The 13,463-nt window shown below is 40.3% G+C and overlaps 1 protein-coding gene across 4 annotated transcripts in view; it reads right to left on the reverse strand.

Moving 5' to 3' along the window:
* LOC143037248 (serine/threonine-protein kinase atr-like) overlaps positions 1–10,304 on the reverse strand; it is a 144,077-nt gene extending 133,773 nt beyond the window's left edge. For 3 of the 4 annotated variants that reach the window (XR_012967459.1, XM_076205391.1, XM_076205379.1), the window contains exons 1-4: positions 10,128–10,304; positions 7,457–7,669; positions 7,163–7,324; positions 6,335–6,483 (exon numbers count right to left, since the gene is read on the reverse strand). Coding sequence is in view for 3 of the 4 variants with exons in the window: in XM_076205391.1 (XP_076061506.1) it covers positions 6,335–6,483; positions 7,163–7,324; positions 7,457–7,655 (510 nt within the window). In the remaining variant the exon portion in view is untranslated. Of the gene's footprint in view, positions 1–6,334; positions 6,484–7,162; positions 7,325–7,456; positions 7,670–10,119 lie in introns of all 4 variants that reach the window. The other variant, XM_076205385.1, reaches the window with a different exon arrangement.
* Between the last annotated feature and the right edge of the window lie 3,159 nt (positions 10,305–13,463).

Here is a 13,463-nt window from a genome sequence, read left to right on the forward strand (position 1 = left end):
AAAGAGTTTTGATGAAACATTACTATATCTTTGTTACCCTGTTACCCTTCTATTCACCTGTGGACATATAGAGATAAATGAGTTTCATACCCATCAACAATATCTATTTATATACCAGGAGCTTTTTCTTCCTTATAAGGGAGGCAGCTAAGCCAGAGGCACATACCTATTCCCACCCATTTCACTCCCCTCCACCACACCCTCCCCCAATCTCAACTCCTCATGGATGGGAGGTCCAGAGCTGGCGAGGAGACTGAGATACAGATCAACAATACACTTACATGTAAAATGAGATCTGCCCCTTGCTTCTCGATGATGCAGACCAACCACCACTTCTAAATCTCTGTATGCCTAAGTATTTGCATATACATATCACACAATCTAAAGTAAGTTTTTTTGAGGACTGTTTTGGGGTGCCCCTGTAGACTACAGCCATACATTATTCATGTTAGAATAAGATCTCTACTCATAAAGAAATGATGAGATGCTTTTGTACAACTGGTGTCCCTTTCAACATATTCTTTACCACTTTTTAACTACTTTTGATACAACATGAAGGGATTTCTCCCTATCCTCTCTATTTTTTGCATGAGGAGACAAGGAGGCAGGTTCACTGTGTAAGTGAAGTGGCCCTGCTTTGGATATAGTGTGTCTTGCTGCATTACTTCTGACCCAGGCAGTGGGGCAGGAGACAGAAGCTATGAGGAGGTAAGATGAGTGGGAAACAAATATGGTTGATAGGAGTGGAATGGGTGCATGCCTTCAATAGTTACATCCCTTACTATTGGGGAAGAAGCCCTTGTTATACAGATAAATATAACTACTTCCTTCTCTGGTCCTCTTGTGGTGAATGAGAAGAATGTCACCAATGTCCCATGCATGATGTAGAAGGTGACTAATCAAGATGAAGTGAGGGTACTAAGGATCCTAAACTCTATCTTTAATATATATATATATATATATATATATATATATATATATATATATATATATATATACATATATATATATATATTTATGTATATATATACATATTTATATATATATATATATATATATATATATATATATATATATCTATCTATCTATCTATCTATCTCAAGGGCTTCTTCCCCCTTACAAGAGAGGTAGCCAGTTGAGGCACACACCCACTCCCACCCATTCCACTCCCATCCACCACCCTTGTTTCCCTCTCATCTTAGCTCCTCGTGGATGAAGAGTCATCCCTGTCTCCTGCCCACTGCCCGGGTCAGAAGCAATGCAGCAAGACACAGTACATCCACAGCAGGGTCACTTCATTTACATAGTGACCCTTCCTCCTGGTCCCCTCATCTGGGAAATAGAGAAGATGGAGAGAAATCCCTTTAGGCTGCATCAAAATATCATCCAGACACACCCTTTCTCCACTCACCCCTATCCCCTGCCTCCTCTCTTCCTTGCTCAACAGACATTCCTCTCTTGCTTAAAGCCTCATTCACTCCATCCATCTATTTCTTCCTTGGTTGTCTCCTCAAGTTCACTCCATCCACCTCTGCTTTCCACACTTCTTATTCATACAAAAAGTCAAGGGTTGTCATGTAATGAAGTGGTGAGAGTTAGCCTAAATGTCAGGCCCTGCAGTGTAAGTGTTGTCTTGCTGCATTCCCTCTGATCTGAGCAGCGTGGCAGGGGTGAGGAATGACCCCTTCATTCATGAATTACTAAGACTGGAGAGACAATGAATGAGCATTTGGATAGATGTGCAATGAGTGTACATACATACATATACCAAGGCTTTTTCCCCCTTACAAGGGAGGTAGCCAAAAAGGAAAAGGCATAAAATCATTCCCACCCATTCCATCCCTGAATACACTCCACAACCCTCCACCCTCCCTCTCATCTTAGCACCTCCTGGATGACGGGTCATCCCTCCACCTTGTCCACTGAGTGTAGGGTGGGTATATGCTTTGACTCAGCTAATCTTTTATATGGGGAAAAGGCCTTTAAGTATATGTAGGTGTATGTGCATATGGAGAGATGATAATGGAAGAGAAGGCAGTAAGAGGAGGATGAGCAGAGTATTTTAGGGAGTTGCTAAATGTGAAGGATAGGGAGGGAAAGGTAGTTGCAGTGGGAAACACTGAGAAAATAACAGTGATGAGTGAGGAAAATGGAGGAGAAATAAGGAAAGATGAGGTGAAGGAAGTTGTTAAGATGATGAAAACAGGTAAGGCACCTGGGTTGGATGGGTGTCATGGAGAATGTCTAAAAAAAAAGGTGATACAGTGATGGTGGACTGTCTGGTGAGGTTATTTAATGTCTGTTTAAGAGAGGGTAGAGTGCCAGAGGACTAGAGGAGTGCCTGTACAGTTCCACTTTACAAATAAAAGGGTACAATTGTGAGTGTAGTAGTTTCAGAGGTATCAATTTGTTAACCTCTTCACTCCGGGGCACATCGCATGTCTGGCAGCATTAGCTGCCCGACGTGCAATGTTGCCTCATAATAATGGAAGAGATGGCAGTGAAGGGAAGATGGGCAGAATATTTTAGGGAGTTGCTGAATGTGAAGGAGGATAGGGAAGGAAAGATAGCTGCAGTGGGAAATACGAAGAAAATGAGAGTGATGAGTGAGGAGAATGGAGGAGAAATAAGGAAGGATGAGGTGAAGGCAGTTGTAAAGATGATGAAAGCAGGTAAGGCACCTGGTCTGGATGGATGTCATGCAGAATGTCTGAAAAAGGGAGGTTCAGTGATGGTGGACTGGTTGGCAAGATTATTTAATGTTTGCTGGAGAGAGGGTAGAGTACCGGAGGACTGGAGTAGTGCCTGTATAGTTCCTCTTTACAAGGGAAAAGGGGACAAGTGTGAATGTAGTAATTTCAGAGGGATTAGCCTGTTGAGTGTAGTAGGGAAGGCTTATGGGAGAATCTTAATTGAGAGGATTAGGAGAGGAACAGAAGGAGTAATTGGTGAGGAACAGTGTGGTTTTAGGACTGGTAGAGGTTGTGTAGATCAGATCTTTGTGGTAAGACAGATATGTGAGAAAGCTATAGGAAAGGGGAAGGATGTTTTTTTGGCTTTTATGGATCTGGAAAAGGCTTATGATAGGGTAGACAGAAAGGCACTGTGGGAGGTTATGCAGATTTATGGGATAGGGGGAAAGCTTTTGGGAGCTGTTAAGAGTTTTTATGTGAGTAGTAGAGCATGTGTTAGGATTGGAAATGGAGAGAGTGAGTGGTTTGAAGTAAAGGTGGGACTTCGTCAAGGATGCGTTATGTCGCCCTGGCTGTTCAACTTATACATGGATGGGGTGGTGCGAGAGGTGAATGCTAGGGTAGTGAGTCAGGGATTGGAGATGGTTAAAGAAAATGGAGAAAAGTGGGAGGTGAGCCAGCTGTTGTTTGCGGACGACACTGCGCTTGTGGCAGGGTCAGAGGAGGGATTGAGGAAGCTGGTGGCAGAGTTTGGGAGAGTATGTGATAGAAGAAAGCTAAAGATAAATGTGGGTAAAAGTAAGGTGATGAGATGTACAACGGGTGAAAGTGGCAGTAGACTGGAAGTGAACATTAAGGGAGAGCGACTGGAGGAAGTGGATAGTTTTAGATACTTGGGTGCAAGTGTAGCAGGAAAAGGTGGAGTGAAGGTGGAGGTAGAATGTAGATTGAGAGAAGCGAGTAAATGCCTTGGTGGTTTAAAGAGTGTAATGAGAAATAGACATTTGGGAATGGATGCGAAGAGGAGACTGTATGAAGGAGTGATTGTGCCAACAGCACTGTATGGGGCAGAAACGTGGAACATAAGAGAAGAAGAGAGAAGGAGTTTGAATGTGTTTGAGATGAGGTGTCTGAGAAGTATGGCAGGGGTTACTAGGCTAGATAGAGTGAGAAATGAGGAGGTGAGGAGGAGAACAGGGGTGAAAAAGGATTTGGGAGAGAGGGTTGATGAAAGAATATTAGGATGGTTTGGACACATGGAAAGAATGAGTGAAGAAAGACTAGTAAAAGAGGTATGGAAGGCAGATGTGGAGGGAGTGAACATGAGGGGACGTCCTAGGATGAGGTGGATGGATGGGGTGAAGGGGGCTTTGGGGAAGAGGGGAATGTCTGTTGAGGAAGGAAGGGAGAGGACGGAAGACAGAGGTGAGTGGAGAATGGTTGTATATGGATGATGTTGTGATTGCATGAGGAGGAATGGGCGGGGTAGTATGTGTGAGTAAATTTTGACGTAGCCCGAAGGGATTTCTCCCCGTCCTCTCCTTATATGCAAAGGGGGACGGAGAGGGGGGGTCGCCGATTAAATGAAGCGGCCTTGCTGTGGATGTACTGTGTCTTGCGACACTGCTTCTGACCCAGGGCGGTGGGCGGGGTGCAGGGATGACCCGTCATCCAGGAGGTGCTCAGATGAGAGGAAGGGTGGGAGGGGTGTGGAGTGTATTTGGGGATGAAATGGGTGGGAGTGTTTTTATGCCTTTCCCTTTTTGGCTACCTCCCTTGGAAGGGGGAAAAAGCCTTGGTATATGTATGTGTGTATGTATAAAAAATAAAGTCAGTGCTCAATCATTCGTTCTCTTTCACCCGTGAATTTTGATAACCACAGAAAATATGATGAAGCCAGTTTAGAGAGAATGGAGGTTACGTAGGTACGACTACAATAAATATAATCAAGACGCCGACGTCGGCATCATTGCATACCCACTTGCTCCTCATGGCACCTACGTAGGCATCACCGTATGGAAGTGGTTAAGTGTAGTTGGGAAGGCTTATGGAAGGGTCTCGATTGAGAGGATTAGGAGAGGAAGAGAGGGAGTAATTGATGAGGAACAGTGTGGGTTTAGGACAGGTAAGGATTGCATGGATCACATTTTGGTGGTAAGACAGATATGTGAGAAAGCTTTAGGAAAAGGTAAGGATGTTTTTTGGGTCTTTATAGATTTGGAAAAGGCTTATGACAGGGTAGACAGGAAGGCACTATGGGAGGTGCTACAGATATATGGGATAGGAGGAAAGTTGTTAACCACTTCCATACGGTGGCGCCTACGTAGGCGGCATGAGGAGCAAGTGGGTACTCGATGATGCCGACATCACCATCTTGATTATATTTATTGTAGTTGTACCTACGTAACCTTCATTCTCTCTAAACTGGCTTCATCATATTTTCTATGGTTGTCAAAATACACGGGTGAAAGAGAACGAACGATTGAGCACTGACTTTATTTTTTATAATGTGATTACTATGACGCAACATCGCACGTCATGCAGCTAATGCTGCCAGACGTGCGATGTGCCCCGGAGTGAAGAGGTTAAGAGCAGTCAAGAGTTCTTACAAGAGAAGTAGAGCTTGTGTTAGAATTAGAAATGGAGAGAGTGAGTGATTTGAGGTAAAGGTAGGACTTCATCAGGAATGTGTCATGTCACCATGGCTGTTCAATTTATACATGAATGGGGTGGTGAGAGAGGTAAATGCAAGGGTAATGGGTTAAAGAAAATTGAAAAAAATGGGAGATAAGCCAACTGTTTCTTGATGACACTGCAATTGTAGCAGGATGAGAGGAGGGATTAAGGAAGTTAATGACAGAGTTTGGGAAGGTATATGAGAGTATGTGTGAATGATATTTTGACACAAGCCGAAGGGGACAGAGAGGTGGAGTTGCCAATTAAATGAAGTGGCCTTGCTGTGGAGGTGCTGTGTCTTGCTGCATTGCTTCTGACTCAGGGCAGTGGGCAAGATGCAGGAGCCAAAAAAAGAGGGAGGGAGGGGTGGTGAACGGGAGTGGAGTATGTGGGGATGAAATGGGTAGGAGTGGAGAAAAAAGCCCTTGGTATATGTATGTATTGATTGTAACAGTGGAAGATGCCAGGAAAATCACTGATAGGAGAGAAGAATGACTGGGTGAAAGCAAGAGGAGACACCAAGTGCATTGAAAAATATGTAAACTGGTAAGGCACCTGGGATACATGGTTGTTATGTGGCATGTCTGGTGAAGGAAGAAGTAATTTTAGTGGAACAGCTAGTGAAAATGTGTAATGTGTGTCAACTGGAAGGAAGTGCAACCACGGAATGGAGGAGTGGACATACAGTTCCACTACACTGTACACAGAAGGGGACAAGTATGAATGTGATGCTTTTAGAGTGATTGGGTCTCAGTTAAATTAGGTTGTCAGTTCAATGGTTGGGAAGGTATTAATTGAGAGGATTATATGATGAACAAAGAGAGTATCTGAGTAGGAGCAGTGTGGATTTATGAGAGGAAAAGGGTACACATGTCAAGCTTTTGTAGTAAGACAGATATGAGATGTTTTTGGCAAAGAGTAAGGATGTCTTTTGGTCTTGTATCCTATGTGACAATAACACTCACACTGATCAAGTTACAAAGGGTGATATCCAACACTCCATGGAAATCAAATGAAATAATTTTTGGTTTGGGATCAATCTCTTCATCGCTTAGGATGGATGAAAAACAACTGTGGCTTCCTGTTCCTCCACTAAGAAGAACACTGGTTCCAACTGCAAGAGAAAAGGAACACATTATTTAGGAACCACTGATTTAATAAAAAATACATTTTCTTGACAAATTCATAAATACTTGCAATAACTTAGAGAAAAATATAGTTCAAGTTCGAACAATGCATAAATCTAAATCTAAGTGTAATAATTGGAGAATAAAGGGATAATGTCCAAGTTGGAACTGTGTTCAGACTATCATTATGTATTAGAGAGTTCCCACAACAACAGTATAGGCCAGGCCACTTGCCTCAAATACAGCCACCATACTGATGACAAAGAACACCTTATTCTACATTGCCCTACCCAGACAAAAACAAAAGATCTTCTCTGAGTGACTTGTGAGCCAATCCAGTAATGTGCTGGTTGCCTGGGAGCTGTGAATCTCCTGCAAGAAGACTTGGGGCAATGAATTCATTATCAATGCAAAACTGTGGCAGAGGACAAGTGACTCTTCTTCATCCCAAAAGTATTAAAAGAGGAGGGGGAGATAAAGTGGGTCATCTGATGTAGAACAAGTAGTATTTTACTGGCAATAACCAAATCTTTTTATCTTTGGGGGAAATATCACAACAAAGAGGTGGAGTCAGAGGCAATAAAGAAGGAGCTTAAAGAGGACAGCAGAATGGAGTACAGAAACTGAAGACAATGTGAAAAAATATAAAATAACTAACTAACTAACCTTTAGAAATAATAATGAGCTCCTTAATTATGCTTGCAAATAACTCTTTGTTTTTGTTTGCAAGCAACTGGAGGATGTTGACTTGGAGCTCCCTATTTTTACTATTAATTTCATCTGAACCATGTAACTCCACCAACACACTAAGTAGCCAGCAGGAAAAAGCTGTAAAGATATGCAATTTACGTTTATGAGGGTAATAGAATATATATATATATATATATATATATATAAATATATATATATATAAACAATATAATTACAAGGTATTCAAAATGGAAATGGGTGTCATCAAACCTCTAGCTGGAAGTTCCTTGACTTGATGTTCTGAATTTTGTGCAGTATCAACCAAGAGACCTTCATCATTTCGACATATATTTGTGAGAGAGTTTAGCACCATGAGAATATTTCCTTCATCTCCTCCAGAAAGCACGGTTGTCACCACAGAAACAAATTTCTCTCGCAAAGCTTCATGTTGATTCTTTTCATCAGCCATTACAACTACTTTAGCTGAAGACAATAAATACAATTGGGTACTGCTGAAAATACTAACCAAATGAGTATTTGTTTTTTCATGTGTACAAGACAATTTTTACGAACTGGATTAAAGTAACAAATGTTCATGTTTTTACTATAGGCTTTAGGGAGCAGACTCATAATGGAATCAATTAGAATATTAGATTGTCTCATTAACCCTAAGCATATGATGATGCCTACATCAGTGTCATGAGGCAGGAGTTGGTATAGGAGGATGCTGACATCAGCATCCTGATTATATTTATTTTGTAGTTGTAGCTGAGTGACCCCCATATTCTGTGAACAGGCTTGATCTCATTTTCTGTGGTTATCAACATTTAGGGTGAAAGAGAATGAGTATTACAGCTATAACTTTATATTTTACAATGTGCATGTTGTGATGCATCATCAAATCATTGTACATCAGGCAGCTTAATGTGCTTGTGAGTGAAGAGGTTAAAAGTATAGGGTATTTCAACAAAAATTATGAATCAAAAAGAAGAATCAAATTATTTGACTAATATGAGCAAAGCCCTTAGTTCTCACAAAATAGCTAGTTTACAAAAATTTACATATAACTATCTCTATACCAAAAGGACTTTTCTCCCTTATAAGCAAGGTAGCCAGCCAAAGCATACATTCACCCCAATCCCACAATTATTTGTTTCCCTTTTATCTTGGCTCTTAGTGGAAGAGGGACCCTCTCTGACCACTCCCCACTGCTCAGGTCAGAAGCAATGCAGCAAGACACAGACTATATATTTTCTTTTACCACTCCCTTCACTTTTCCATTCCACCCTTCACTACTGCTTCTGTTCCATCTTCCTCATTCCACATACCATCTTTTTTGTGCATTATATCACTTCCTCCATGAAACAAACCCATTTAACATATCTCCTGTTTCACCCCTTACCTTCACCACCTCCCACACTACTCTCAGTTTCTCCTGGTATTCTTTCCCTTTATCCTTCTCATTTAATTTGTTTACTATCAGCACCTCTCTATCTTCCTCCCTTTTCCTTCACTCAATTTCCTTTCCACAAATGATCTGAGAATACCCTACTCTTATTTTCTGGAAAGATTTACACCCCAAACTTCCAATCCTCCCTTTGAGTACCACTACATAATCCACTAGTACTCTATTAACCACCCTCATCTCCACTATTCTTCCCCACATATACTTATGCTGTAATTGCTATCATCAACTCTTTTTCTAAACACATTTTATATTCTCTCCACTATAACTCTCACCTGACACCTTGAACCTCCCTCCTACTCCAACTATCAGCTCTTCCCCTACTCTAGCATTGAGATCCCCCAACACCTTTACATTTCCATTCCTCCCAAAACTTTCTATACATTCATTTAACTCACTCCAAACTGCCTCTCTTTCCTCTCTGCTTTTATCACTCCGAGGGATGTATGTACTCACAAAAATCCATATCTCCCATCCACCCATATCATCCTTAACCACTTTAGTACAACTCAAATTCTCATGTGCAGCATCAGCTGCCACATGTAATTTGCATTATACTACTCGCATTTTAAAATATAAACTCACTGCTGTATTACTCATTCTTTTTTACTCCAAGTAATAATAAACACAAATTTTTTTATTAAACCAGTTCACATAAACTGGGGGTAACTCATATACAACTACAAAAAAAAATGTAATCAAGACACCAACACCAGCATCCTCATGAACTCACTCATGCCTCATAACGCCTACCTAGGTGTCATCCTACAGAAGTGGTTAAAAGAAATTTCCTTTTATTCAGTTCAAATATTCAGTAACTATGGTTTTGTTTCTGATAAATTGTGACAGATTTTTTCTTTCTTGGAAAAAAAATAATCTCTTAAGAAATAAAAAATGTGAAACTGGTAACTGAACAAGACCCTATAAATACTGAAAACTATTGGGAAAATATGTTAAGAAGAGGAAAAAGGCATGCTGGGAGTTTTTCAAATCTTACTTCCACACCTAACCTAATCTACTACCTATGTAACCTAGATTAGATTAGGTTATACAAGTTGGGTTAGTACATGGACGAGCTTAGTTGGAAGGTTAGTATATTCATATACCAAGGGCTTTTCCCCTTACAAGGGAGGTAGCCAAAAAACAAAGGCATAAAATCCACTCCCACCCACTGCATCCCCACATACTCCACTCCCATTTACCCCCACCTTCCCTTTTATCTTGCCTCCTCCTGGTGCCAACGAAGGTTAGTAGTTATGTGAAATAAGTAGGTAGGTTAAGTAAATAGGTATGTTAGATAAGTAGGTTTGGTTAGGTGGATTAGCTTATAAAGTGATCTTATATATTATCATACTTAAACATGGTGTGGTGGCACCAGCAAAAAAACAGTGACCACATTAGTTAAATTGTGCTTTTGTCAGAACAAGAATGAAAAATTAGTCCTATTCTGCAATACAAAAGGTCTTACATTCATACCCAGATGGATTGTACAAGGACAGGCAATAGGGAGCCAGGCTGTTGATGAGCTGCACAGACTTCTTTCATTGCAACAGGGTATAGAAGGGGAGAAGCCTATGCCAGGAGATGCATAACTGCAGCCAAAGCAGCTACCATTGCCCTGTGCACTTCAACTGTTGGAGCACTTCACTCCTGGGAATTGGAGAGAAATGTGGGTTTCAAACAATTAGATTACAAGCTTTTTGTGTTATCCTCGGCAATTTGCAATTATTATTTCGAACTATTTGTTCTTGTCATTATCTGCACTTCATGTGTATTGATTCTTTGCCAAATAAAGTCTATCTATCTATCTACTATGCAAACATGAAGCCAGCGCACTTCCAATTACATCACCAGCACACTTATTTAGAAATAAATACTGGTTAAAAAGTGTTATCAGTGAATGACATCATGCTAGTTTGGACATGAATTAATAAAACCAGATTGCCGTAAAAGGTTGCCAAGGATATTTGTACATTTTTTCTTTTCCATAGAACTATGTCATATGCAGACAGCCGGTGCACCCTGATGGAATTAGGTTTTCAACCACAGTAGTACTCAACATTTAGGTGAAATTTTAGTTGTGCACACCTATACGATATCGCGAAGGTGTGCACAACTAAAATAATGCCGTATGGTTACCCAAGCATCATAATATGCACGCAAAGATTAAAAGAAAAAATATTTTGATAGTAAACTTAAGGCCAGACATGAGACACTATTCTTTACAGATCACATGACAAGATAATTCTGACAACTGGAAGAGAAAGACAACCTATAATACAATTTATATGTGAAATGTCAACTTACAATTCGCATTTTTTTTTTGGGGGGGGCACATTAAAAAATAGTCAGATTGAGATTCCCAGGAATCAGAATTGTCTTGCGTACATTTAACATTGGTTTGTGGAATAGGGTATGTACTTCTCATCATGACACTGGTAACTTAGCCACACCACTGTTATTATTGCTTTCATAACCTAATTCACATATAACATGAAGACTACGTTTAAAACAAGTATATTACTGTCAAACAACTACAAGCGTACACCTGTTGCTGTTTTTACTCGTTGAAACTTTCCGCCATATAGCATTCATTACAATGTTTACATTGTAAATTCTAGCAGTTTACGAGTGAAAGGATTATACTTGTTTTATATCTTATATATATATATATAGTTTATTTGATATACAATTCCTTGTAATTAATTTCCGTAACTAATGTAATATATTAATGTATTTTCTATGGGGATATTTAGTAACGAATAGTAACAAAAATTAAAAGTATTTATTATTATATATTCAAACCACAACTTTTACTTTATGAGTGGGCATAACAGGTGGTAATGGACATAGAAGTGCCTTGTGTAGGCTTTATGGTCTTTTGCAGTCTCCTTTATTTGTATGTTCTTATATGTTCCTCTTTCTCCATCTATTCTCCATTCTCAACTTACCTTCCACCAAAAAATATATCTAATATTCCCCCACTCTCTCCCTTTAGAACATGTACATCCTTAACTCTTCCTACCATACTGATACTCCTAGTTACCACTTTATAGTCCAATAACGTTCCATCTACCATCCTTCCATCCGCCACCCTTTTCCATGTGTACTTATGTTTGACTTTCTTCTTAAACACTGTAAATAGAGAAAGAGGAAAAGGGCAGAAGGTAGGAAGGTGTTTAAAGTGAACTGATTAGATGAGAAAGAAAAGGAGAGGGCGTACAAGAAAAAGCTGCGGGGGAGTGGGAGGGAGTGAAGGATAAAATGGAACTAGGATTGAAGGAGGAATGGGGATGTTTCAAGGAGGAAGTCACATGATGTGCAAAGATGGTGTGTGGAATAAGGAGGAAGGGAGGATGTAGAAGGAAGGTGTAGTGAATGGTGGGATGAGGAGACAAAGAAGGTAGAAGAGAAGCGAACTTTCACAGATTAGTTACAAAATAGGACGCGAGAATCATATGGAAGGTACAAAGAAAAGAGAAGAGAAGTAAAGCACGAGATAAAGGAGGCGAAGAGGAGAGCAGATGTGGAATGGGGTAAGAGTATGACACCTTTTTGAAAGTAATAAAAAGATGTTTTGGAAGGAAATTAAGAGAGGAAGAGGAAGGGAATCAAGTAGAGAAGAAAATGTACAAGGTGCAGATGGAAAGATGATGATAGAAGAGAAGGCAATAAGAGGAAGATGGGCAGAGTATTTTAGGGAGTTGCTGAATGTGAAAGAGGATAGAGATGAAAGGTAGTTGCAGTGGGAAGCGCTAAGAATATGACAGTGAGTAATGAGGAAAATGAAGGAGAAATAAGGAAAGATTAGGTGGAGGCAGTTGTTAAAATGATGAGAGGAGGTAAGGTACTTAGGTTGGATGGATGTCATACAAAATGCCTGAAAAAAAATGAGATACGGTTATGATGGACTGGCTGGTGAGGTTATTCTGTCTGTTCAAGAGAGGGTAGAGTGCTGGAGGACTGGAAGAGTGCCTGTATAGTTCCACTTTACAAAGGAAAAGGGGACAGGTGTGAGTCTAGGGATCAATTTATTAAGTGTAGTTCGAAGGCTTATGGGAGGGTCTTCATTGAGAGGATTGGGAGATGAACAGAGGGAGTAATTGGTGAGGAACAGTGTAGGTTTAGGACAGGTAGGGGTTGCGTAGATCAGATTCTTGTGATAAGACAGATATGTGAGAAAGCTTTAGGATTTTTTTTTTTTTTTTTTTGGGAGGGGTGCTTTTATGGGTTTGGAAAAGGCTTATGACAGTGTACACTGGAAGGCACTGTGGGAGGAATTGCAGATATATGGGATAGGAGGAAAGCTTTTAAGATCTGTCAAGAGTTTTTACGAGAGTAGTAAACCTTGTATTACAATTAGAAATGGAGAGAGTGAGTGGTTTGAGATAAATATGAGACTTTGTCAGGGATGTGTTATGTCGCCCTGGCTGTTCAACTTATACATGGATGGGGTGGTGCGAGAGGTAAATGCAAGTGTAGTGGGTCGGGGATTGGAAATGGTTAAAGAAAATGTAGAAGTTGAAGATAAATATGGGTAAAAGTAAGGTGATGAGATGTACAAGGGGAGAAAGTGGCAGCAGGGTGTAGGTGAGTATTAAGGGAGAAAGACTGGAGGAAGTGGATATTTTTAGATACTTGGGTGCGAATGTGGCAAGAAAGGGAGGAGTGGAAGTGGAGGTAGAATGTAGATTACGAGAAGCTAGTGAATGTACTGGGGGATTAAAAAGTGTAATGAGAAATAGACATTTGTGAATGGTTGCCAAGAGGAGATTGTATGAAGGAGTGATTGTGCCGACAGAACTGTATGGG

This window comes from Oratosquilla oratoria, chromosome 2 (assembly GCF_046742065.1).
Source record: "Oratosquilla oratoria isolate Oo_2021 chromosome 2, ASM4674206v1, whole genome shotgun sequence".
NCBI classification, from domain to species: Eukaryota; Metazoa; Arthropoda; class Malacostraca; order Stomatopoda; family Squillidae; genus Oratosquilla; species Oratosquilla oratoria.